The 21,411-nt window shown below is 37.2% G+C and overlaps 5 protein-coding genes across 7 annotated transcripts in view; 3 read left to right on the top strand and 2 right to left on the bottom strand.

Annotated features, from left to right (window-relative positions):
* Positions 1–1,245: 1,245 nt before the first annotated feature.
* On the top strand, positions 1,246–2,217 carry LOC107700000 (olfactory receptor 2M3-like). Its single transcript, XM_016501468.1, has one exon. It carries the CDS (start codon positions 1,246–1,248, stop codon positions 2,215–2,217), a length of 972 nt encoding a protein of 323 aa, XP_016356954.1.
* Positions 2,218–5,026: 2,809 nt separating this feature from the next.
* Positions 5,027–6,131, top strand: LOC107699998 (olfactory receptor 2M3-like). Its single transcript, XM_016501467.1, has 2 exons — positions 5,027–5,064; positions 5,157–6,131. Exon 2 carries the CDS (start codon positions 5,160–5,162, stop codon positions 6,129–6,131), a length of 972 nt encoding a protein of 323 aa, XP_016356953.1. The 5' UTR covers positions 5,027–5,064; positions 5,157–5,159.
* A 2,942-nt stretch (positions 6,132–9,073) lies between these two features.
* On the top strand, positions 9,074–10,579 carry LOC107699997 (olfactory receptor 2M5-like). The gene is made up of 3 exons (XM_016501466.1): positions 9,074–9,359; positions 9,463–9,525; positions 9,628–10,579. Exons 2-3 carry the CDS (start codon positions 9,479–9,481, stop codon positions 10,433–10,435), a joined length of 855 nt encoding a protein of 284 aa, XP_016356952.1. The 5' UTR covers positions 9,074–9,359; positions 9,463–9,478; the 3' UTR covers positions 10,436–10,579.
* Positions 10,580–11,276: 697 nt separating this feature from the next.
* LOC107700048 (protein phosphatase methylesterase 1-like) lies at positions 11,277–17,827 on the bottom strand. Its single transcript, XM_016501557.1, has 14 exons — positions 17,563–17,827; positions 16,367–16,460; positions 16,129–16,221; positions 15,575–15,632; positions 15,418–15,469; positions 15,183–15,337; positions 14,802–14,892; positions 13,654–13,719; positions 13,417–13,543; positions 12,207–12,336; positions 12,083–12,127; positions 11,923–11,987; positions 11,764–11,831; positions 11,277–11,660 (listed from the first exon to the last, which is right to left on the bottom strand). Coding segments are annotated over exons 1-14 (1,134 nt in total). The 5' UTR covers positions 17,652–17,827; the 3' UTR covers positions 11,277–11,659.
* A 645-nt stretch (positions 17,828–18,472) lies between these two features.
* Positions 18,473–21,411, bottom strand: part of LOC107700049 (spermine synthase-like) — a 10,821-nt gene continuing 7,882 nt past the window's right edge. For all 3 annotated transcript variants that reach the window (XM_016501560.1, XM_016501558.1, XM_016501561.1), the window contains exons 8-11: positions 20,564–20,678; positions 20,398–20,477; positions 20,195–20,310; positions 18,473–19,354 (exon numbers count right to left, since the gene is read on the bottom strand). In XM_016501560.1, coding sequence (XP_016357046.1) covers positions 19,324–19,354; positions 20,195–20,310; positions 20,398–20,477; positions 20,564–20,678 — 342 coding nt within the window. In that variant the 3' untranslated portion in view covers positions 18,473–19,323. The remainder of the gene's footprint in view (positions 19,355–20,194; positions 20,311–20,397; positions 20,478–20,563; positions 20,679–21,411) is intronic.

Raw genomic sequence — 21,411 nt, 5'->3', positions numbered from 1 at the left:
AAGATCATCCTCCAGCGGCTCACTCTCGTGCACAGCCGACGATTGCGAAAGGTGAACCCCTCTTCAAACTCATCGGCCAGATCCACCTGCAATCCCCACGAGCTCATTCTCCTCCGTGCCTCAGCAGCAGTGGGTATTGAATCGCGGGAAGCAGATGGCTGCCCCTCTTTCCTCCTTTCCTTTCCTTTTTCTTTGGAAAACGCTCGCAGTGCACGCCGATTGCCGCCTCTGGGGACATCGCGTGCGTGCTCTTTGCCCAAACAAATAACGCATAGATCGTGTGTGTCATCAGATGTTAAACAACGACAACACGGATGCACACATCCTCTAAACGCTTTGCTAGTGCTCGCCATAATGATATGAATAGATCGCTCTTACCACAGAAATGCACGCTTCAAACAAAACAGTCAATGAAGACGAAGAAGAGGATGATGTGTTCTCCCGGCGCCTATTTATACTATAGTTGCACCGGTAGTGACGTCATGGCTGTCGCCGGCCAACGTGTTGTTGGTGTTTTTTCAATGTATGCTTCAGACATGAGTCACGACGAGGCGTTCCCCATAGCGACCCCTAGAGGACGCAGTTCGAAGTTCCCATGAAAGGGAACCGGAAGCTAACAATAAATTAAATGTTCTACCTATTAGATTGTGTTTTATTAACGTCTACACCTACCCAAACCCTAAACCTACACTCTAAAAAATGCTGGGTTAAATACAACCCAGTGCTGGGTAAAATAGGGACAAACCCAGCAAACTTTGATGCACACTTCTGCCGAGCCAGACTTCTATCCAACAGACAAAGCAGTATTCCGTAACGAAAGTGTGGACTCCACAAGGGTTTAGGGTGCAATTTGGGACAGGGCCATTAACTGTTGCACAAATTCAGTGACGTCAAGGCTGTGATTTGATTGGTTATGATGGTACACATGATCAAAGTTGGCTGTTACACTTTCTCCAATGGTAGAGGCGTGGACCCTGGTATCTCCCAATAACAAGATAATTTCTGATGTAACTGCTATATAAGTTCAGGAGCAGAATGCAGTTGTTTGTGGAATCTGCAGCTGGAGCAGTTGGAAGTTTAATGTCTGACTTACTGCAGAAAGGTGGCATTTTTGTGTAAGAGGTCTGTTGCATCTTATGCAAACTTCTACAATATTAATCTTTAATTCAAATAGATGTAAAAAAGATCACATTAGTATAACTTTTTCAAATCAATTTTATTTCTCTGTTTCTTGTCTTTCAGGTTATGGCGGGGTCCAATGGCACAATTGGGGATGTGTCTTTCACTTATCAGCAAATCTTTAATCTAGAAATGGATGTTGGGCTCAGTACTAAAACTATAGTGGCTGTGTTAATGTCCCTGTTCTTCTGTTTTGTAAACTGTGTGATGCTCTTTGCTCTAAAAAGCAAGCGCATATTCCAAGAGACGCCGCGCTACATTCTTTTTAGCCACATGCTTATGAATGACTCTGTGCTTTTGCTGGTCACTACCATAATGTATGCAGTGGCTCTGTGTTTCCTACCAATACCTAAGTCCATCTGCACTCTGTTAGTCTTTATCTCCTACTGCACTTTCCGTAACGCTCCTCTGACACTAGCACTGATGTCTCTGGAGCGGTACGTGGCGATCTGCTTCCCTCTGAGGCACTGCAACATCGCCACACCAAAAAGGACTGGAATCGCCATAGGAATCGTCTGGTTCCTTAGTTCTATAAATATTATGACAGACATTATTTTTGTTTTAACTGTCAACCCTGATTATTTAGCCGGCATTATATTTTGCACATTAGAAAAATTGTTTTTATTCAAATGGCAGCTGGATAAATATCAAGCGTTTGATGTTCTTTATTTTGTGTCTGTTGCAGTGATCATAATTTTCACATACATTAGCATTATGATCACAGCCAGGTCTGTTTCCTCTGATAAAGATTCTGCTAAGAAAGCTCTCAAAACGGTGCTCTTGCACTTGATTCAGCTGGGACTGTGTCTCACCTCTTTCCTGTATACTTCAATAGAAAGAACACTATACATGATGACTGGAAGCAACTCTTCTCTCTTCATAAATCTGAGATATCTAAATTTTCTTATTATTCTTATTCTACCACGTTGCCTGAGTCCCCTAATCTATGGTATGAGAGATGAAGCCTTGTGGCCCTTGTTCAAATATTTTTTCTGCTATCGTTCAGGAAAAGTAAAGCCTTCTATTAATGTACATTAAATGTATGGAAATTTGCCATGCAAATGGTAATATAAAAAAGATATTGTGGCTTGTAAGATGCAATCATATTCATAGCAATATTAAATATGTTTGCCAAACTCTCAGATCAACTTATTTTCTGCCAAAAATATTTTTAAGACTGTCAGTGAGTAATCTCAGTGAGTAATATATATGTGCACAATTTAATGTAATATTTATTTATATATTTTATTTTATTTTTATGCCTATAATTTTTTCATGCTTTCATTTTATTTATTTTTTATGTTTTTTTAATTCTAATATGGAAGCTGTTATTGATAAGTTTCTACATGCCTGGCTGCTGAAATTACATGTCTCTCGCACACACACAAAAAAAGTTGAAGACTAATAGTCAGACTAACAGCAAAATAAAAATTATTTTGAGAAAATAATAATAATGTGTCTTAACCAAGCATAAAAGCACCATAGAAAATAGACAGTTAACATCTCATAAGAATTCTATTTAAGATTGTATGTAATCTTTATAAGATATGCAGACAGCCAGTATACTTAATTTGTACATTTTGGACTTTGGCTTTTATCATCAACATTTATTTATAGTTCATCATATACATATATAAATAATCCACCCTTATCTGACCTCATATAATAAAAGTAGTGTATTCAAAGATACATAGTTATCATAAAAATAGTTCAGCATTCATTTGTTGAATACTTAATTTTTGTCTATAGAGTTAAGCTTACTTGCAGTATATTCTCTGAACAAACTTAATGTGCAGGTGTTGCTCTTTTTTCATGTATATCCTTCTATTCATACATACATGATATCTATTATTGTATTACATGTAAATGTAAGAGACAGAACTGCTCCTCTCAGACCTATGACAACATTATAGCAGCATAGAGAGGGACTTACACTGCTGTTGTATATGTTGTGAATATTCTGCAGTGACAGACCCTGGATTCTTTCATGTAGGCCCATTCATTTAAATCTGAATGCAGCAGAAATTGTCATGTACTCCTGGCAAATTTATGTACAAATACTTGAATAAATAAAAATGGGTTATGATGATATTGTCACGTTACACACGAGGAAACGCTGGAGAATACTTTACCAAGACTTGATTTGCACCAAGGGACACACGCACGCACGCGCACACGCACGCACGCACGCACGCGCCCACCAACGGAAATACCTGGGACAAATTAACTAAACTAATCAGGACAGGAACAGGAAACTAACCAAATAAGGGCATGGGAAGGCACATGGGGAGCAGGACACACAAAACATGGAACAGAGTCTGACAGATATAATGTATTGGCAGTATATTTTTAAATATATTAAGAGTAAGATAGGGGACAATCCAGTCCTTGATTAGGCAGGTGATGAGTGTCAAGTGTGGATGGTTAGTTCTCAAGAGCATTGGTTTTCAAACCTGTCCTAGAGGATCCCAAGCACTGCCCATTTTGTAAGTCTCCCTTATCAGACACACCAAATTCAGGTCTTGCTCTCTCTAGTAACAAGCTGATGAGTGGAATTTGTTATGTTAGATGATTGAGACTTACAAAATGTGCAGTGCTGGGGATCTTCCAGGACAGGCTCGAAACCCCTGCTCTAGAGAATAGAGCACCACTGAGGGTTGAAAACTGGGGCTTGACCAGACGGTGTGAAGGACCAGGATGAAACTCGAGGACTGAAAGGCCAAGGTGGAGTAGATTAATCAGGTGACCCCAATGTTGAAGCCAGCCCAGCAGGAGACCACGAGGAGCTAGCAGACCAGGGAAGCTCTCATTCCCATCCTGGTCAAGGCACCAACCTAACCCCTTCGGTTGTACTTGATCTGCTCCGAGGTGATTTGTTGTGTACAGGCAGAGCAGTCAGTAAAAGTACTTTCTCTACTTTTTTCCCTTAATTAAGGTATCCCACGCTAATGTGTACTCCTTAAAAATGTGACGTGAAGTAGATGTAGTAGGGAACCATGAAGGGGCTGGTGGAGCGGGTGAGACCTGCTCCAAGCTGGATTTGAACCAACGTTTCCAGCATGGGAGGCAGGCGCACTAACAAGGGCACTAAAGACTGCAGCCTCTAGTGTCAGTCGCTAATGCGCCTCTTGAGATCAGGGGAGTGAGGTTTACCCCCACAGCTCTTACAAGTTGGCCTCCTTTACACTCACCCCCTAAACCTCACTCCCATCCGGGTCATGGCACCAATGTAACTCCTCGACCTGCTCCCCCATGCCCATGATAGGGAGAACCACCAGAATTGGAACCACCAGACCCACTGGACTTGGGAGCTTTGGGACCACCAAACTTGAAAGCAATGGGCTCAGAAGTCCCAGGCTCAGGACCACAGGCCTTGGGACCACTGGACCACCAAACTTGGAAGCTTTGGGAGCACCAGGCTCGGGACCATTGGACTCAGGAACACCGGACTTAGAAACTCTTAACCAAACGACATTATTAAACTCATTCAAGGTAATGCTGTCTGTTCTTGGAGATAAGAATGTGTACAGTGAATCATCCAGTCCATTTCAAAAACATGCCTTAAGCATGTGTCTACTTCAGGGAACCTCATGGTAAAGTTCTAAAAATTCTGCGTATCTCTATGGGGCTGAAATCTTGGCTATTTTGTGATGTCTGGTCTGGATTTAACAGATACAGGGGATGAACTCAATTGTGGGGTTTTATTAAACAGATATATGAAGACAATGGAACACAACAGGCGAGTAAACTTTAGTAAGAGATCCCCCAAAGGCTCCCACCCACTGAGTGACACGTACAGTATACCCACATGGTTCTGTCTGCCACCATATAACAGCTATCAGCTATATATGCTTTGGAGCAGAATGCAGCTGGAGCAGATGGAAGGTTAATGTTGCACCTTTTGCAAATTGCTTTGGACATGATCTTTAGTATAACTTGCTCTGATAACCCTTGTTTCTCTGTTTCTTGTCTTTTAGCTTATGGCGGGGTCTAATGGCACAACTGAGGACGTGTCTTTCACTTATCAGCAAATCTTTAAGCTAGACATTGATGCTGGGCTCAGTACTAAAACTGCAGTGGCTGTGTTAACATCTCTTTTCTTCTGTTTTGTAAACTGTGTGATGCTCTTTGCTCTAAAAAGCAAGCACATATTCCAGGAGACGCCGCGCTACATTCTTTTTGGCCACATGCTTATGAATGACTCTGTGCTTTTGCTGGTCACAACTATTATGTACACAGTAGCTCTCTGTTTTCTTCCAATACCTAAGTCCATCTGCACTCTGTTAGTCTTTATTTCTCACTGTACTTTCCGTAACGCTCCTCTAACACTAGCACTGATGTCTCTGGAGCGGTACGTGGCGATCTGCTTCCCTCTGAGGCACTGCAATATTGCCACACCAAAAAGGACTGGAATCGCCATAGGAATCATCTGGTTCCTTAGTTCTATCAACTTTGTAACAGACATTATTTTTGTTTTAGTTGTTGACCCCAATTATTTAGCCAGTGTTATATTTTGCACATTAGAAAAATTGTTTTTTTTCAAATGGCAGCTGGATAAATATCAAGCTTTTGATGTTCTTTATTTTGTGTCTGTTGCAGTGATCATTATTTTCACATATATTAGCATTATGATCACAGCCAGGTCTGTTTCCTCTGATAAAGATTCTGCTAAGAAAGCCCTCAAAACGGTGCTCTTGCACTTGATTCAGCTGGGACTGTGTCTCACCTCTTTCCTGTATACTATAATAGAAAGAACACTATACATGATGACTGGAAGCAACTCTTTTCTCTTCATAAATCTGAGATATTTAAATTATCTTATTGTTCTTATTCTGCCGCGCTGTCTGAGTCCTCTGATCTATGGTATGAGAGATGAAGCCGTGTGGCCTTTATTTAAATATTTCTTCTGCTATCGTTCAGGCAAAATAAAGCCCACTGTTAATGTACATTAAATGTCTAGTAAGAGGATGTGAATAGAAACAATATTTCAATTTCTTCTAATGAGAATCTTTATACTTGTACTTGTACTTTGGACTGTTAAAGGAAGACTCTTTTAGGAGGCTCTTTCAGCATATAAATATGTATAGTTTATCATATACACTGTAAATATAAATAATCCACCCTCATTTTATTTTTAAACACATATGATGCCTATAAATAAACTATTTCACTAACTTACAATCCAGTTTTATTGTTTTTTTATGAGGTTGAGACACTTTTGCTTGTCAGTGGGTGAAACTGCTTGTGTGCTGAACAAACGTCTTCCAAATCCTTTAGAGTCAAGATTGAGTACTTTTTTATTTTCCAACATTTTTTTTTTACTAATTTAGTTAATCTATAACTGTACTATTTTCTATGTTCCTCTTTAACAGTCTGCACTCATCTTTGTGAGCAACCATTTTAACAGCTCTAAAAATCTATAGTCATAGTGATTCTAGCAGATTATATGTGTTTAAGTTAGAAATGCTTAAGCAGCCACACTTACTGTACATTTCTCTTATTTTTATCATGTCTGGATGGGACCTTGCTTTACAGCAGCAACGCGTGTATGTGCAAATTGCTAATTTTTAGGCAAATTCAAATAAAGCAAAACCTTGTATTTTCTGTTCATGTGGTTTAAAAAGGTTGATATGACAAAAACAGGCTTATTTAAATTCACCTCATCAAGATAGCAAAGGTCACCAGCAGGGGGCGCAACGACGAGGCAAAATAAAGTAGTTTAAGTATAATCTACAATGTTTGTTTGCTTTTTTTTTTTTTTTTTTTTGCGAATATGATAGTGTTAAATATTTTATTTGTTAATTTTATCTTTGAAAATTAATGATCTTGAATCAATGAAACTTGTGGCAGCCAAGCATAATCAACATCCTTTGTGACTTGTTTATGGAATCTGCAGCTGGAGCAGATGGAGGTCTGATGTCTGCCTTATTCGCTGTAGAAAAGCAATACGATTGTGTCTGAACGTTTTAAAATCTCACCCCAATACATTGCCACACCAAAAAATACAAATAAAAAGCAGGTTTTGGATTTTGCACTAGAAACAAAAATGTTTAAGCTGTTTGGCAGCTGGATAAAACTCAAGGGTTTGATGTTCTTGTTTGTGTCTGTTGCAGTGATCATAATTTTCCACATACATTAGCATTATGATCACAGGTCTGTTTCCTCTGATAAAGATTCTGCTAAGAAAGCCCTCAAAATGGTACTCTTGCATTTGATTCAGCTGGTACTGTGTCTCATCTCTTTCCTGTATACTATAATAAACAAAGCCTTATATATGGTAATTGAGAGCTCTTCTCTTTTCAGAAATATCAGGTATTTGAATTTTCTTATTGTTATCATTCTACCTGGTCGCCTTATCTATGGAATGAGAGATAAACCAGTGTGGCCTTTGTTCAAGTTTATTGTTTTCTGTTGTTCAGGCAAAGTAAGGCCCTCTGTTAATGTGCAATAACTGTATGGTATGGGATGAGATGAAATAATAAGTTAACATGCAATATTAGTGACAGAAAAAAAACCAGTTTGTGTGTGTGACTTACAAGTGCTACTGCCACATTGTTCTCCTTCAGAACAACAACAGAACAATATATATTTTTAATTAAATTGCATGGTGTGAATTTTATTATTATTATTTTTTTTTTTGTCATTGGCAGGCATTTTTCTTACTGCTGGAATTACACATCAGCTGTTATCTTTTAAACTCCTAAAAAATAAATAAACAAATAAAACAAAAATAATATAAAATGAAAAATAATAAATAATTTATATGAAAGGCCTGTGTTTAGCACATTTTGGACTGTAAAAGAAGACTCTTTTGTTGTTAGTTTGTTTTTAAGCTACAAACAACATTGATATGTGTAGTTGAGTATTTACTAATTTAAATAAAACTCATGAGTTGTAGGTGTCGCTGTAATAAAGTACTATATTTAACTATTAACAGTTTCAATAATCACCAAAAAAAACTGCATAATTTCTTCATTATTATTATTATTATTTTTGTCTATAAAGGCCTTAGTTCACAGTCGAAAATGCATTTTCTGTACAGACTGTACAGACTTTTTAAATGTATTTTTGTTTATATCTGGAATTAGATTAATTCTGGCCTCAAAATTAATGTGAAAGGGGTCAGTGAAAGATTATTTAAACTCAGAAAAGGCTTCATTTAAAAAAATGTAATTCTAATTTTTTCTGTTTATTTTTTGCCATTATCCATTCAGAAAGCTAAAGCCCTCGTCTCATCAACACTTGCAAATGTCACCAGCAGAGGGCGCAAATAATCCGAGAGAAAATACATGCACTTTAACGGACTGAACTGTTTTTGAATCACTTGCAAAAACTGCATTGCGAATTTGGGATCGTTCTTTTCGCTTAACAGCTGTCCATTTGTTGATTTAATTTCCCGCCATCAATGATCATCTCGGTAGGTTAAAACTTCTGTGGAAGCTATGAGCCTCAACAACATAATCTGTGAAACATGGTAACCAAATAAGGCCAACATACACTTAGTAATCAATTAAAGCTATTACTGTGAAGTTATAAATAAATATTGTTATATTATTTTAATTGTGTGTGTGTGTGTGTGTGTGTGTGTGTGTGTGTGTGTGTGGTGAATTATATCAGTGGTTCCCAACCCTGGTCCTAGAGGCACCCCAACACTGCATGTTTTGCATGTCTCCTTAATCAAACACACCTGATTCAGATAAAGGCACCCCAACACTGCACATTTTGCATGTCTCCTTAATCAAACACACCTGATTCAGGTAATCAGCTCATTAGCAGAGACTGAAACTGGTGTGTCAGAGAAAGGAGACATGCAAAATGTGCAGTGTTGGGCTGCCTCCAGGACCAGGGTTGGGAACCACTGAATTATACCATTATGGTATGATGTTTTGCATTAAATCAGAAATAGGAAGAAACAATTTCACTATTGGTCTCAGGTCTTTAGGGCCCTACTTCTTAGAATGACCCCCACATGCTACTTTCCACACTTCTATCTGGCTTTGCTCCCTCCCATACCTCTTATGCACCCAGTGACACATACGGTATACCCATGTGGTTCTGTCTGCCGTAGTGTAACAGCTATATAAGTATAGGAGCAGAACTGTTTGTGGAATCTGCCATTGGATCAGATGAATGGCTGATGTCTGCCTTATTGACTGAAGAATAACACGTTTGTGTCTGAGGTATGCTGCAAACTTACAAATCTCACTTCAGTGCACAACAAGACAAAAGATGCCACTCAGATTTACACTAATCAGCCTTGTTTCTCTGTTTCGTGTCTTTCAGCTCATGGCAGGCTCTAATGGCACAGCTGAGGATGTGCCATTTATTTATCAGCAAATCTTTAAGGTACAATTGGATGCTGGGCCCAGTACTAAAATTTCAGTGCTTATGTTAATATCTCTTTTTTTTCTTTTTTGTAAACTGTGTGATGTTCTTTGCCCTGAGAAGCAAGCGTGTATTCCATGAGACGCCGCGCTACATTCTTTTTGGCCACATGCTTATGAACGACTCTGTGCTTTTGCTCCTCACAACTGTTATGTACACTATGGGCACGTATTACCTTCAAGTAACCAGAGCCATCTGCACTCTGTTAGTCGTTATCTCCTACTGCACTTTCCGTAACGCTCCTCTAACACTAGCACTGATGTCTCTGGAGCGGTACGTGGCGATCTGCTTCCCTCTGAGGCACTGCAACATCGCCACACCAAAAAGGACTGGAATCGCCATAGGAATCATCTGGTTCCTTAGTTCTATCAATATTATAACGGACATTATTTTTGTGTTAATTATCAATCCAAGTTTATTTGTAGAGGTTTTATTTTGCACACAAGAAAAATTGTTTTTATTCAAATGGCAGCTGGATAAAACTCAAGGGTTTGATGTTCTTTATTTTGTGTCTGTTGCAGTGATCATAGTTTTCACATACATTAGCATTATGATCACAGCCAGGTCTGTTTCCTCTGATAAAGATTCTGCTAAGAAAGCTCTCAAAACGGTGCTCTTGCACTTGATTCAGCTGGGACTGTGTCTCACCTCTTTCCTGTATGCAACAATAAACAAAACACTATACACCGTGTCTGACAGCTCTTCTCTCTTCATAAATCTCAGATATCTGAATTTTCTTATTCTTCTTATGCTGCCGCGCTGCCTGAGTCCTCTGATTTATGGTATGAGAGATGAAGCCTTGTGGCCCTTATTCAAATATTATTTCTGCTATCGTTCAGGCAAAATAAGGCCCTATATTAATGTACATTAACTGTATGATATGAGATGATATGAAATAATAATTTGCACAATGGCAATTGTAAAGTTGCAACAAACTGTTTCATCATTATGAATGCCATATTTAAACATGTTTATCTGAAAATATAACAGCAGCACCATATACTTTTATATTAAATTGCACCATTCTGTTGTTTAAAATGAAAATAAATGTATTTTTCATGCTTTCATTTGATTTTTCTTTCTGTTATAACATGTAAGATCACAGGTTTTGACATGTCTTGCTGCTAAAATAACACGTTCTCTGTTAATGGTTAACAGGCTCTTATAAGAATCAATAAAATATATGCATACACTTTTGACTGTAAAAAGAACACACTTTAAAGCTATTGTATCTATCAACAGCATGAATTATGTATATACAAATGTAAATAAAACACCCTTATCTGAGATTTAAAGTTGTGCAATACTGTATTGAATTAACAGTATCAAATTTGTTTAAAAATAGCAATATATCTTGTTCAAATTATTGTGCTTCTTGATGTATTTTATTGTTTATATATTGATTCTATCGCTAGATTTACATATGAGTTAAAAACAGAACTGCCTCTCTTACACCACTGACCAAAAGGCTATTTTTATGTTAAGCTTCTTTGTTGGTATAAAATTGCATGATGTAACCTGTAAATCAGAAGTAAAGAGCGAAGAATATGAGTTTATGCCATGCACAGAATAAATAAGATTTGGATTTAGAAGTTCTCATTCTTATTCCAATTCATTTTGGTATATTTCAGTTATAATATCTGATTTGCTTCCACTGAATGAAATGTTCTCTCTGCTAATAATGTAAATTATAAATGAGCACAGACTGTGGAAACCTCTCTTTATTATTTCCCTTGAAATCAGCAAAAAAACAACACTTTTAACATGATGCAATCATCCTAATTACAACAACAAACAAGCAAGGCATCAGAGGAAATGCAAACGAAATCAGTGCGGGGGAAAATAAAAATTGAAATATACATAACGATTTGAAATTATAAGTATTATTGTATTATTATTTCCTGCCAAAATAGCCAAGAGAATTGTAATGATTACAGCAAACATACATAAAGTCATACAAAACTGAATATAATTTAAGAATGAAGTGCTAAGAATGAGTTGTCATCATGGTTTTGGTTGAATTGTAATCTGCAATGGAGAGCAGAGAGGGACGACACATCGCTGGATGAAGACTACGAGTGAAGGCTACACGTCGTCTGTTGAAGTAAACGACACACACAGAAGACAAAGGGTGAGATCAGAAAACAAAAAAAATATAAATTTTCTTTTATACGATCCAATCAACACTTGACGTCTTACCAGGGGAAACCCTCCTTGAATTCAGTGAACTTGTGACGGACCACGAAGGTGGCTAGAGCATCAGCTACCTGCATCAGATATATATATACATAGTTCAGAAGCAGCAAATACAGCTGAAGCGAAAATGTTTTCCATGATTGTAATGTGAAACAGACATACTTTTTCCGGGGCATCTTCATGAACAGCATGGCCACATTGTGGCAGAACCTGCATCTGGAACTTTCCTATAATAATAACAACCACAAAAGACATGAAGGACCTTCTGGCCACAGCAACGTGATTGGCTGTACCATAAAGAGCAAGAATATAAATGCTTTACCTTGCATTTGCCCAATGGTAAGATCTTTATCAAGCCTGTCAACACCTATGGGAGACACATTACTCATTAAGAGTTGTTTTTTACACCGACTAAGTCTAAAAGACAAATGTCTAAGCGTTCTGACCAGCCAGCAGGAGGAGTTTTGGCACAGAGCAGGTGAGAAAGAGAGAAGACAGTCCTTTAAACCAGCCCTCCCAGTACTTCTCTGTCTTTGAGAGTTCAATACGCCAGGTGTACAGACATTCTTTCTTTATCTGCCAAATGGGAAAATCATCAAACATTTGCACATAAAATAATGCTTAATGTTCATTGTGAAACATACTTAGATGTACAATAAAGTACGGGATAATGTTCAAATATTTGGGGGTTGGCAAGATTTTTTAAATGTAAAAAAAAAAAAAAAGTATCTTATGCTCAACAAGGCTGCATTTATTCATCAGAAATACAGTGAAAACAGTAATATTGTGAAATATTACATTTTCCATTTTAAAATGTCATTTATTCCTGTAATGGCAAAGCTGAATTTCAGCAGCCATTATTAAAGTGCCCCTATTATGGATTTTTGAAAATGACCTTTCATGCAGTGTGTAACACAGCTCTAAGTGAATGAAAACATCCTGCAAAGTTTTAAATCTGAAAGTGCACCATGTATAAACTTAACTCTCTCAAAAGAAAGAGTTGACTCTGAATCATTGAAACGAGTCGTTTTTAAAACAAATTCCAAGCCGTTTCATGTTGATGTCAACATGAAACATTAGCATATTGCCAGCCCACTTGTTGGTCTTTTAGCATTGGTCTGAATGCAAATGCAAATTAATTCTTTGCCACTAGGTGCCACTTTTGAAGCAGTAAAAATAGCGGTTTCCCCGGTAACGGCTGTACACAAAGCAGCACTGTGCTCACAAACTGCTGCTTTATCAGGCATTACAGGCATGATGCAATGAAAATGAGACCAATCGGACCAATAACCGCAGTTTAGCATCACGCAAAGGAGGGGTTTGAAGAAATTAATCGTTGAGCAAGTAAGGTAAAAATAGATGCATAGTGTGTTTTGACCTTGCATGCATGTCAACCTATTGTTGGGGACTCCCAAAACCAAAACATGAACCTTTCATTACCCATAATAGGGGCACTTTAAAGTCTTTAGTGTCCCAATGAACAATGCATCCCTGCTGAAAATATTATCAGATAAAAGATTACATTTATTTTATTAATTAATTTCATTCATTCATTTATTCACTAAAAAAATCTTACTTATCCCAAACTTTTTAATGGTAAAGTACAGTCAGTCAGTTATTGTCACAAAATCTGATCAGAATTTAAACATATAATACCTCTTGGTCATCCTCTTTCTTCCTTTTATGGTTGGATTCACCTCCTTCTTCATCCTCCTCTTCTTCTTCAATAATGCCTTCACTGATGCTCCTGGAAACCCCTGGACTACTCAATGGCTCCTCACATCTAAACATCCGAAGACAACTAATCAGTGCAATATATACAATACCTAAACATTTCTACAAATTTACAACAATTCCTTGAGCTAGTTAAGGGAACCAATAGGGAAGACTTACTTTTTCACCTGTCCAACCATTGACACTCGTGCAGACTCAACATTCCTGATCTGACCACTTTTCACGCTGGTAAGGGGGAAAAAAATATCAGTCTTTATTAGAGCTGGGAAAAAATAGGGAAGCCAGTTACCGCCACTGAATGAATAAAAAAAACAAAAAAGTAATTGCGGGTTTTTATCTCACAATTCTGACTTTTCTCGCAATTGTGAATTTACATATATTTTCTCTGAATTATAAGATATAAACTAAATATAAGATATAAACTCACAATACTTTTTTTCTCAGAATTGCATGATACAAACTAGGGATGGACAATAATTCAATATCAATATGTATCGCGATATAATTTTTTTCAATAACGGTGATATGATTTTTAAACACATTTCCATTTATTGCTGTGATCAAAGCTGAATTTTCAGCATCATTACTCCAGTCTTCAGTGTCACATGATCCAGAAATAATTCTAATATGCCGATTTGCTGATTATCAATATTTAAAACAGTTGAGAATTTTTTTTTCAGTATTCTTTGATGAATAGAAAGATCCAAATATCAGCATTTATCTGAAATAAAAAGCTTTTGTAGCCTACACTATTCCATTCAAAAGCTTGGAGAAATATATTGTGATATAAATTTTGGCCATATCGTCCAGCCCTAATACAAACTCGCAAGATGTAAACTCACAATTGCGAGAAAAAATGTCAGAATTGTGAGATAAAAAGTCCCAATTAGCTTTTTTACATTTTTATTCAGTGCCGGAAATAGGCTTCCATAAAAAAAAAGTTGTATTAATTTCTTTAATTAATATTTCCACTATATAAAAAGCACAGCTAAAAGTGACATTATTTTATGGTAATTTAAATTAAAATGTATTAAAATATTTTTTATGTTGATTAATTCTAAACAAAAACAATAATTTGGCATTCGGGCCTGGAGCTATAATTACTCATTTTATGCATGTTGTTTCAACATCAATTTGTACACATACAGTGGGTACGGAAAGTATTCAGACCCCCTTAACGCTAGATGTTTAAATCAATTTGTGCAATTAATTAAATGACAGTCCTAGATTTGAGATATTACAGGACTAATTTAATTTTTAAACAACTGTCACTGGATATTTTCAACAGCATACTGAAAACTTTGTACCTCCATTCGATTGCATTCTCCACAGATTTAAATGTTTTTGGTCGACTCCTCAGAAAGTTTTGCATGCTGTTCAAGGCATCCATTGCTGTACCTGAAGAATGAACAAAAATGCATTAAATGTATGCATAAATATAAAGCATAGTCACATATAGTCCAACTGCACTGAAATCAATTACAAAACATATACTGTAGCGGTTTCATAATGGTTGGTGAATAGCTTACAGCAATAACTATCCAACTCCACTGATTGAAACTCTTGAGATGTAAATAAAGTAATTTTTCATTGCATGCACTAGTAAATATTTTTTCTCTCAAATCTGTTTGTTGCTTGTGTGTGGAGAATGAAACTAGGTAAACTAAGAATAAGGGGTAAAAACTTACCTTCCACTACATCAATAACACAAAGGCCAAGCAGTGATGGCACGTGATTGGCTGCAGCCGTGTGAACTGCTATTGCTCCACCCATGCTGTGACCAATAATCATGATGGGAGGTGGGTTTTCACCATAAAGTGCCTCCACCGCTTTTCCAACATCCCTGAGAGAAAGTAACATTTCTAAATTAAATGCTGCAAAAACCTGCTTTGTACAGACCTTGGGAGATGAGTGTGTACTCACTTGGCCATTGTTTCAGCAGACAGGTCATCAGGATTCTTTACTTTAGTATCACCTGAATGATATATGTGATTATAAAATCAACAGCTTATGGTTTGTTTTCAGCTAATTAACTAAAACAAAGACGTTTTCTGAAATAAAAGAGTTTGAAATCCCTTACCATGTCCTCTGAGGTCCATAGCTACAACCCTGCAGTTAATTCGGCTGCATATAACAGACTGAAAATACAAACATCGGATAATATAAATTATAATAATATTAATAATCATATAAATTAAATATTAATATTATCTATGTATCTACGTGTGTGTTTGTATTTGTATATGTATATATATATATATATAATTTTTTATCTTTCATCTGATCAAAAATATAGTAAAACTGTAATATTCTGAAATATTATAATATCATTTATATTTTTGTGATGGAAAAGTTGAATTTAAAAAAAGTTGAAAGTTTTAATGCATCCACGCTAAATTAAACTGTTAATTTCTTCTACAAAAATTATTTAAAACTTAAAAAAAATAAGTCCTACTACCCCAAAATTTTGAACGATGCATATTTATACATACATATAATATATATTAGTGCACAGAACAGACAACGTCACATCTTTTTCCACATCTGTCTCTTTGACATGCATGAAGTACCATAAAAACAAAGTACTAGAAGTCCAGTAGTGAGGTACGGCTTTGTGAGATGACAGAAACTCACAGTGAAGACTGCCCAGGACAGTGCAGAGTGACCTCCTCCATGAAGGAGCATCAGGACGGGACCATGAGAGCCACTGCTGTAAATTCTAAATGTGTACAAAGCAGTAAAGGAATGTTTCACAGAACAGAATGGGAGAATCTGAAATGTCATAGCACATGAGCTACATAAAGGGTAATATATTCCATCATTTGCCAAGACTCTTGGCCCAAGAGTCTTCACAACAATAAACAAAGGATATGTCTTTGCTGTTGTCATTTTCCACCTCCACGTCCTCCATTGTTTCGAAGTACTGACTCCAGGGCAGAGGAGTAAAATCTCGTTTTCTTCCTGGTCTGCACGGAGATGGGAGAATCAAACACAGTTAGTAACATGTGTGTTTTATATATATATATATTTATACTTTTTTTTTTTATTACTAGTGGTCATGGTTTAAATGACTGACCAAAAGGATACAGAACTCAGATAAAGTGTGAAAATGAGCATCAATCAGAAGGCCAGCCAGCTAGTGATGAGTTCACAAATAAGAAACAAATCCATCATTAAGGTGTTTTAACTTTAAACCGATGCTTGACCAAAAAATGAGTTCAGAATCCATAATAACATTTCATCCTGTGAAAAACTCCATCCCCTGTTGTCCTCTCACATCAAAATTCACCGCCATATTTGTTTAGAACTATTTTAGAACTGTTTGAAGTCCAAGATGTCTATGATGGATTTGTTATTACAAATACACAGCTTTTCACTTCACAAGACGTCAACTGACGGACTGGAGTCGTGTGGATTACTTGTCCATTACTGTTAGGTTTTTACCAGCTGTTTGAACTCTTATTCTGACGGCACCCATTCACTCCAGAGGATCAATTGGTGAGCAAGTGATGTATTGGTACATTTCTCGGGGGGGGGGGGGTATCAAACATATTTTTTATACATTTTATTTGCAACATTTTTAGCAACTTTATTTTCGCCCGCTCACTTTTTGGTTCTCGGTTCACAGGAGTAGTATATGTCAGACGGTTGTTGAATCGCGAACTGCTCGAGTAGATTTAATCTGGTTTTGTGAATTCATTCAGTCGATTATTTGAAAAGATCCGACTCAAAAGAACGATTCGGACATCGCTATCGAGTGAGTCGTGATCGCAGTGGCTGGATGAGACTCAGGACGCAGGAGGGGACCCCAGACAGTCAGAAAAGCAACATTTAATCGTTGACGGCTTTTAGCACGATCAAGACAGGTTTGTCATTCCGTGTGATAAATATGGGAATAGTTAAACACTCATGTAAGCAATAGACCCCGAGAAGTTATGACTCGTCACTTTATGGATCTTCTAGATCCTGACAGCTAACAGCTCTCCGCGACAGGGTTGCTAAAACACATTGTATGCACTAATGTGTATATGATTATGATTAAAAGATATGATTAAAGAGTAAACTCACCCCATTCTTAATTTAACGTTAGATCCCGACTGCAAACCTGCCATTGGGGGTTTGGAGGCTAGCAAATTCAAATGCAACTGTTTCTCCATGGTGTGAGGAAATCAAAACCCTTTGAGCACGTAAAGCGTCTAGCCCTCTTTGCACCATACGAGTCCTCTTCTATAAACACTACAGGTGTACACTTTACAAATTAACGATAAATCGGACTAGATCAGCAGACAGGTACAGGAATCTACGTTCACACAAGTAGTCTCCGCCCACCAGTATTTTTCCCAGCGTGCGTTATGGGAAATGTAGTAATTTAACGGGTTCTTAATGCTGACGCTTACGTCACGGCGCATGGGAAAGAACTACAACTAACAGAAAACACCAGTTTTAGCTCCTTGGCACGTAATCCAGCCTGAAAAATATGACGTAATGCAATACAAAAAATTATAGAGATTGATCATCGTCAGTGCCCTGTAAATGACTGCGTTCTAAATATCGCGAAGTGATTTGTGCACCTTTTCTGAAATCCTTGACCACCTCCTCTGGTGTGGCCATTATTTTCACTAAAATAAATATAATTTGATTTCGTTTTATTTAAAATTTAAAAACGAAATTATTTAAATTAATTAAAGATCGCAGGTCTGATGATTTTATTTTATATTCACTTTCTATTTTATTAAATGTTAGACGTTAAAATTGTAACTGAAAACTAATTTCTTTTTATAATGCAAAGCATTGTAAACGTATTGCATTGCAGTTATTATTACTGACATTAGTTTTGATAGCAGTTATGATTGTGAAGTGCTATGAGATATAGCAATCACAATGATCATAATAATCGTGCATAGTATTTTCATGGGACTGGATCAGAGAACAGAAAAAAAAGAGAGACTAGACATTTTTCTCCTCAACTGCTTTAATAGATGATTATCACTCATTAACAGAAGTTACTTTTCAGGGCAGGATCACTGGTATATGGTAAAATAAAATAAAATAATAAATAATATCAGCGAAGCACCTTATGGATAAAAGGGCGTGAATCCAAGTGGCCTACATTCAGTAAAAACTTTTCTTATTAAAAAAAAAAAAAAATCCTTGCAAAAACATCAAGCAGGGAAACCTACTTTGGACCTAGTATGTGCTAATCATAAAAAATTAAACATTCACAGTTCAGTAAAAAGAAAACAAGAATGAAAATTGCCACAGCAATTACTTTTTTCCCTTTTAAGACATATTTATGGGCTTCAATAGACTATTCAGTGAAATCCCAGAATGCAACACTGCCAATGAACTCTCTGTGAAGCACCATGAATCAAATCACACTCAAGCCACAGTTACAAAAGGATGCAAAAAATTCAAACACAAAGGCCACTGGAGCTACAGTAAAACACAAATTGCTTTGTAAAATCTGAATTATAAGAGCAAATCCTCAAAGGCAGGAGTCAGAAATGTGTCTGGATGCTTCGCCACCCTCCAGGCTGCAGTGTCACTCACACACCGCACCACAGCGCTCCCTGGAAGACTCCACGCAAACAACATCAAACCAACACTGGCAAACAAAAACAAGGAACTCTGTGAAATTTCAAACACAAAAAATGCAAATAGCCATGTCAAAACAGGGAAGGCTGTTCATTTTTGGACGTGAAGGGACAGTGGAAACGGAAACAGTGTTGGAGAGATATGTGCACGTCTACCCTCAGTGCATCAGAGGGTGAGGGGGAAATCTTCACATTCCGGCAGGACTTGGAGGAGAGAGTGAAGGAGGAAGAGACATTACTTCTTCCAGATGGTGTAAAACACCCATCTGAGTCAACATGTTAAGGAACAGTCAATTCATGTGATATGAGGCCGTCTATGAGGGTTTCCTTAAAGGGGTCATATGATGCTGCGGAGGGCGGAGGGCTTGCGGCAACCACGTGACGACCCCGGGCTGGACTCCGCTTCGTCCACGGTGAAAGCCGATCTGGCGATGTTGAAGTATTTCCTCAGCGACCAGCACGGATTAGCTCCAGGCATGACAAAGCGGATATCGTCCTCTTTTGGAAGGCCAAACAAAGTAGTTTCGCTTTCACAATGAAACACAGCGCCTTCACGACATGGCGGCGGCAACAACAATACTACAGCGAGAATAAACGTTACGCCTTCTTTCTTTGCGTGAACATTTGGGCGGCGTTATGCAAATCTTCCCACATCGTGACGTAGACATGTGGGGGCGTGTTAGAACGAGCCGTTTTAGGTAGGTGTGGTTGACTCTTAACTTTTATAAGGAATATCTCTTTGGATTTGAGACTTTAGTCTTTGCAACTTTACAGATCTTCTTTATGCACCAAGAGCTTGTAACACTCCAAAGAGAAAGGAAAAATTGAAATTGCATCATATGACCCCTTTAACAAAATTTCAGTGGACAACAAGAAAAAAAAGAATTAAATTAAAGCAAGCATTTATCAATTTACGGTTATCTTGAAATTTCTTGTATAATTATAATAACTAAATAATTGGCAGCTATGATGGTAAATTTTTGACAGAAAAAAACAACTCTTAAATAATAAATGTACTTTTTACAAACAAAATTGTAAATCATTTAACACATCGTTTTTATGATAAATGTATTTCACCACAAGAGAACTGAATTTACAAAGGATACAGCTCCATATATGAGGGAACACACACCACCTCTTTGGAAAAATCCACTTTGCACGAAAGTCTCCCCAAAAGCTTTTCATATTCACTGAGCGCATCAGTCAGATTCACACAATTACCCTACAGGCAGAAAATAACATATTAGCATATTAAAGGAATGAATAACAGCAACAATTCACAGTAAATTGAACTACCTGCCCCTCTCACCTGTGTGAAGTACTTTCCACCAGGCCGCAGAACTCTAATGGAGAGGTCAAGAATGAGTCTCAGGAATTCCCATGTTGAATCTATAGAAAAATCCAGATCAAATTAATCCATGTAATACTTGTAAGGCTCAGTCAGAAAAGTGTAGCCGCATATACTGTACACTAACCTTCCTCAGGTGCTGTGGAAATAGGGACAGCTGTCAAGTCATTTATGACATAATCAAACGTCCTCCCTTGCTCGGCAAACTTTTTAAGTACGGGAACACAGTCTTGAACCAAAACCTAAAACAAAAAATGGGGGAAAATGAGAAAAAATTATAAGTGATATTCATTGTGGGAAATATACTTTCATTGTTCGTCAATAAAGGGGCTGGCAGTTGCCCAGAGTTTGGGTAATTTCCCTCAACTGTCAACATTGCACTTGTTTCAAAAGCAGGAAAGGGGCCTCATTGTAACTTCAAGCATACAAATAGGTTTAGCAACTTTTGAATGGTCCTGAGAGAGAGCCAAAAAAGGACAAATAAATGAGAATGTGTAATAGAGACTAATAGAACACTACCGTTAAAATGCTTGGGGTCAGTAGGAAGAAATTAATACTTTTAGACAGCACGGACTCATTAAATTGATCAAAAGTGACAGTAAAGACATTTAGAATGTGACAAAACATTTCTATTCTATTATAAATGCTGTTCTTTTTAACTTTAACATGATTCATCAGAGAATCATGACAAAAATGTATTACGGTTTCTACTATGTGAAGCAGCACAACTGTTTTCAAAATTGATAATAGTAAGTAATGTTTCTTGAGCACTAAATCAGCAAATTAGAATGATTTCTACAAGACCACGTGACACTAAAGACTGAAGTAATGATGCTGAAGATTCAGCTTTGCCATCACAGGAATAAATTACATTTTAAAGGGATAGTTCACCCAAAAATGAAAATGTGATGTTTATCTGCTTACCCTCAGGGCATCCAAGATGTAGGTGACTTTGTTTCTTCAGTAGAACACAAA

This window comes from Sinocyclocheilus anshuiensis, unplaced genomic scaffold (assembly GCF_001515605.1).
Source record: "Sinocyclocheilus anshuiensis isolate Anshui unplaced genomic scaffold, SAMN03320099.WGS_v1.1 scaffold1023, whole genome shotgun sequence".
NCBI lineage: Eukaryota > Metazoa > Chordata > Actinopteri > Cypriniformes > Cyprinidae > Sinocyclocheilus > Sinocyclocheilus anshuiensis.
The sequence above is the reverse complement of the archived record's forward strand: the minus strand, read 5'-3'. Positions and strand labels throughout refer to the sequence as shown.

Bases quoted from the DNA above. Each gene is read 5' to 3' on its own strand.
- LOC107700000 (XM_016501468.1), top strand. From the start codon at position 1,246: ATGGCGGGGTCCAATGGCACAATTGGGGATGTGTCTTTCACTTATCAG.
- LOC107699998 (XM_016501467.1), top strand. From the start codon at position 5,160: ATGGCGGGGTCTAATGGCACAACTGAGGACGTGTCTTTCACTTATCAG.
- LOC107699997 (XM_016501466.1), top strand. From the start codon at position 9,479: ATGGCACAGCTGAGGATGTGCCATTTATTTATCAGCAAATCTTTAAG. The intron at 9,526-9,627 runs GTACAATTGGAT...TGCCCTGAGAAG, and splicing joins TTTATCAGCAAATCTTTAAG to CAAGCGTGTATTCCATGAGA.
- LOC107700048 (XM_016501557.1), bottom strand. From the start codon at position 17,651: ATGGAGAAACAGTTGCATTTGAATTTGCTAGCCTCCAAACCCCCAATG. The intron at 15,633-16,128 runs GTGAGTTTCTGT...TTGTATTTTCAG, and splicing joins TGTCCTGGGCAGTCTTCACT to TCTGTTATATGCAGCCGAAT. The intron at 13,720-14,801 runs GTACAAAGTTTT...CCCCCTTACCAG, and splicing joins GAGAATGCAATCGAATGGAG to CGTGAAAAGTGGTCAGATCA.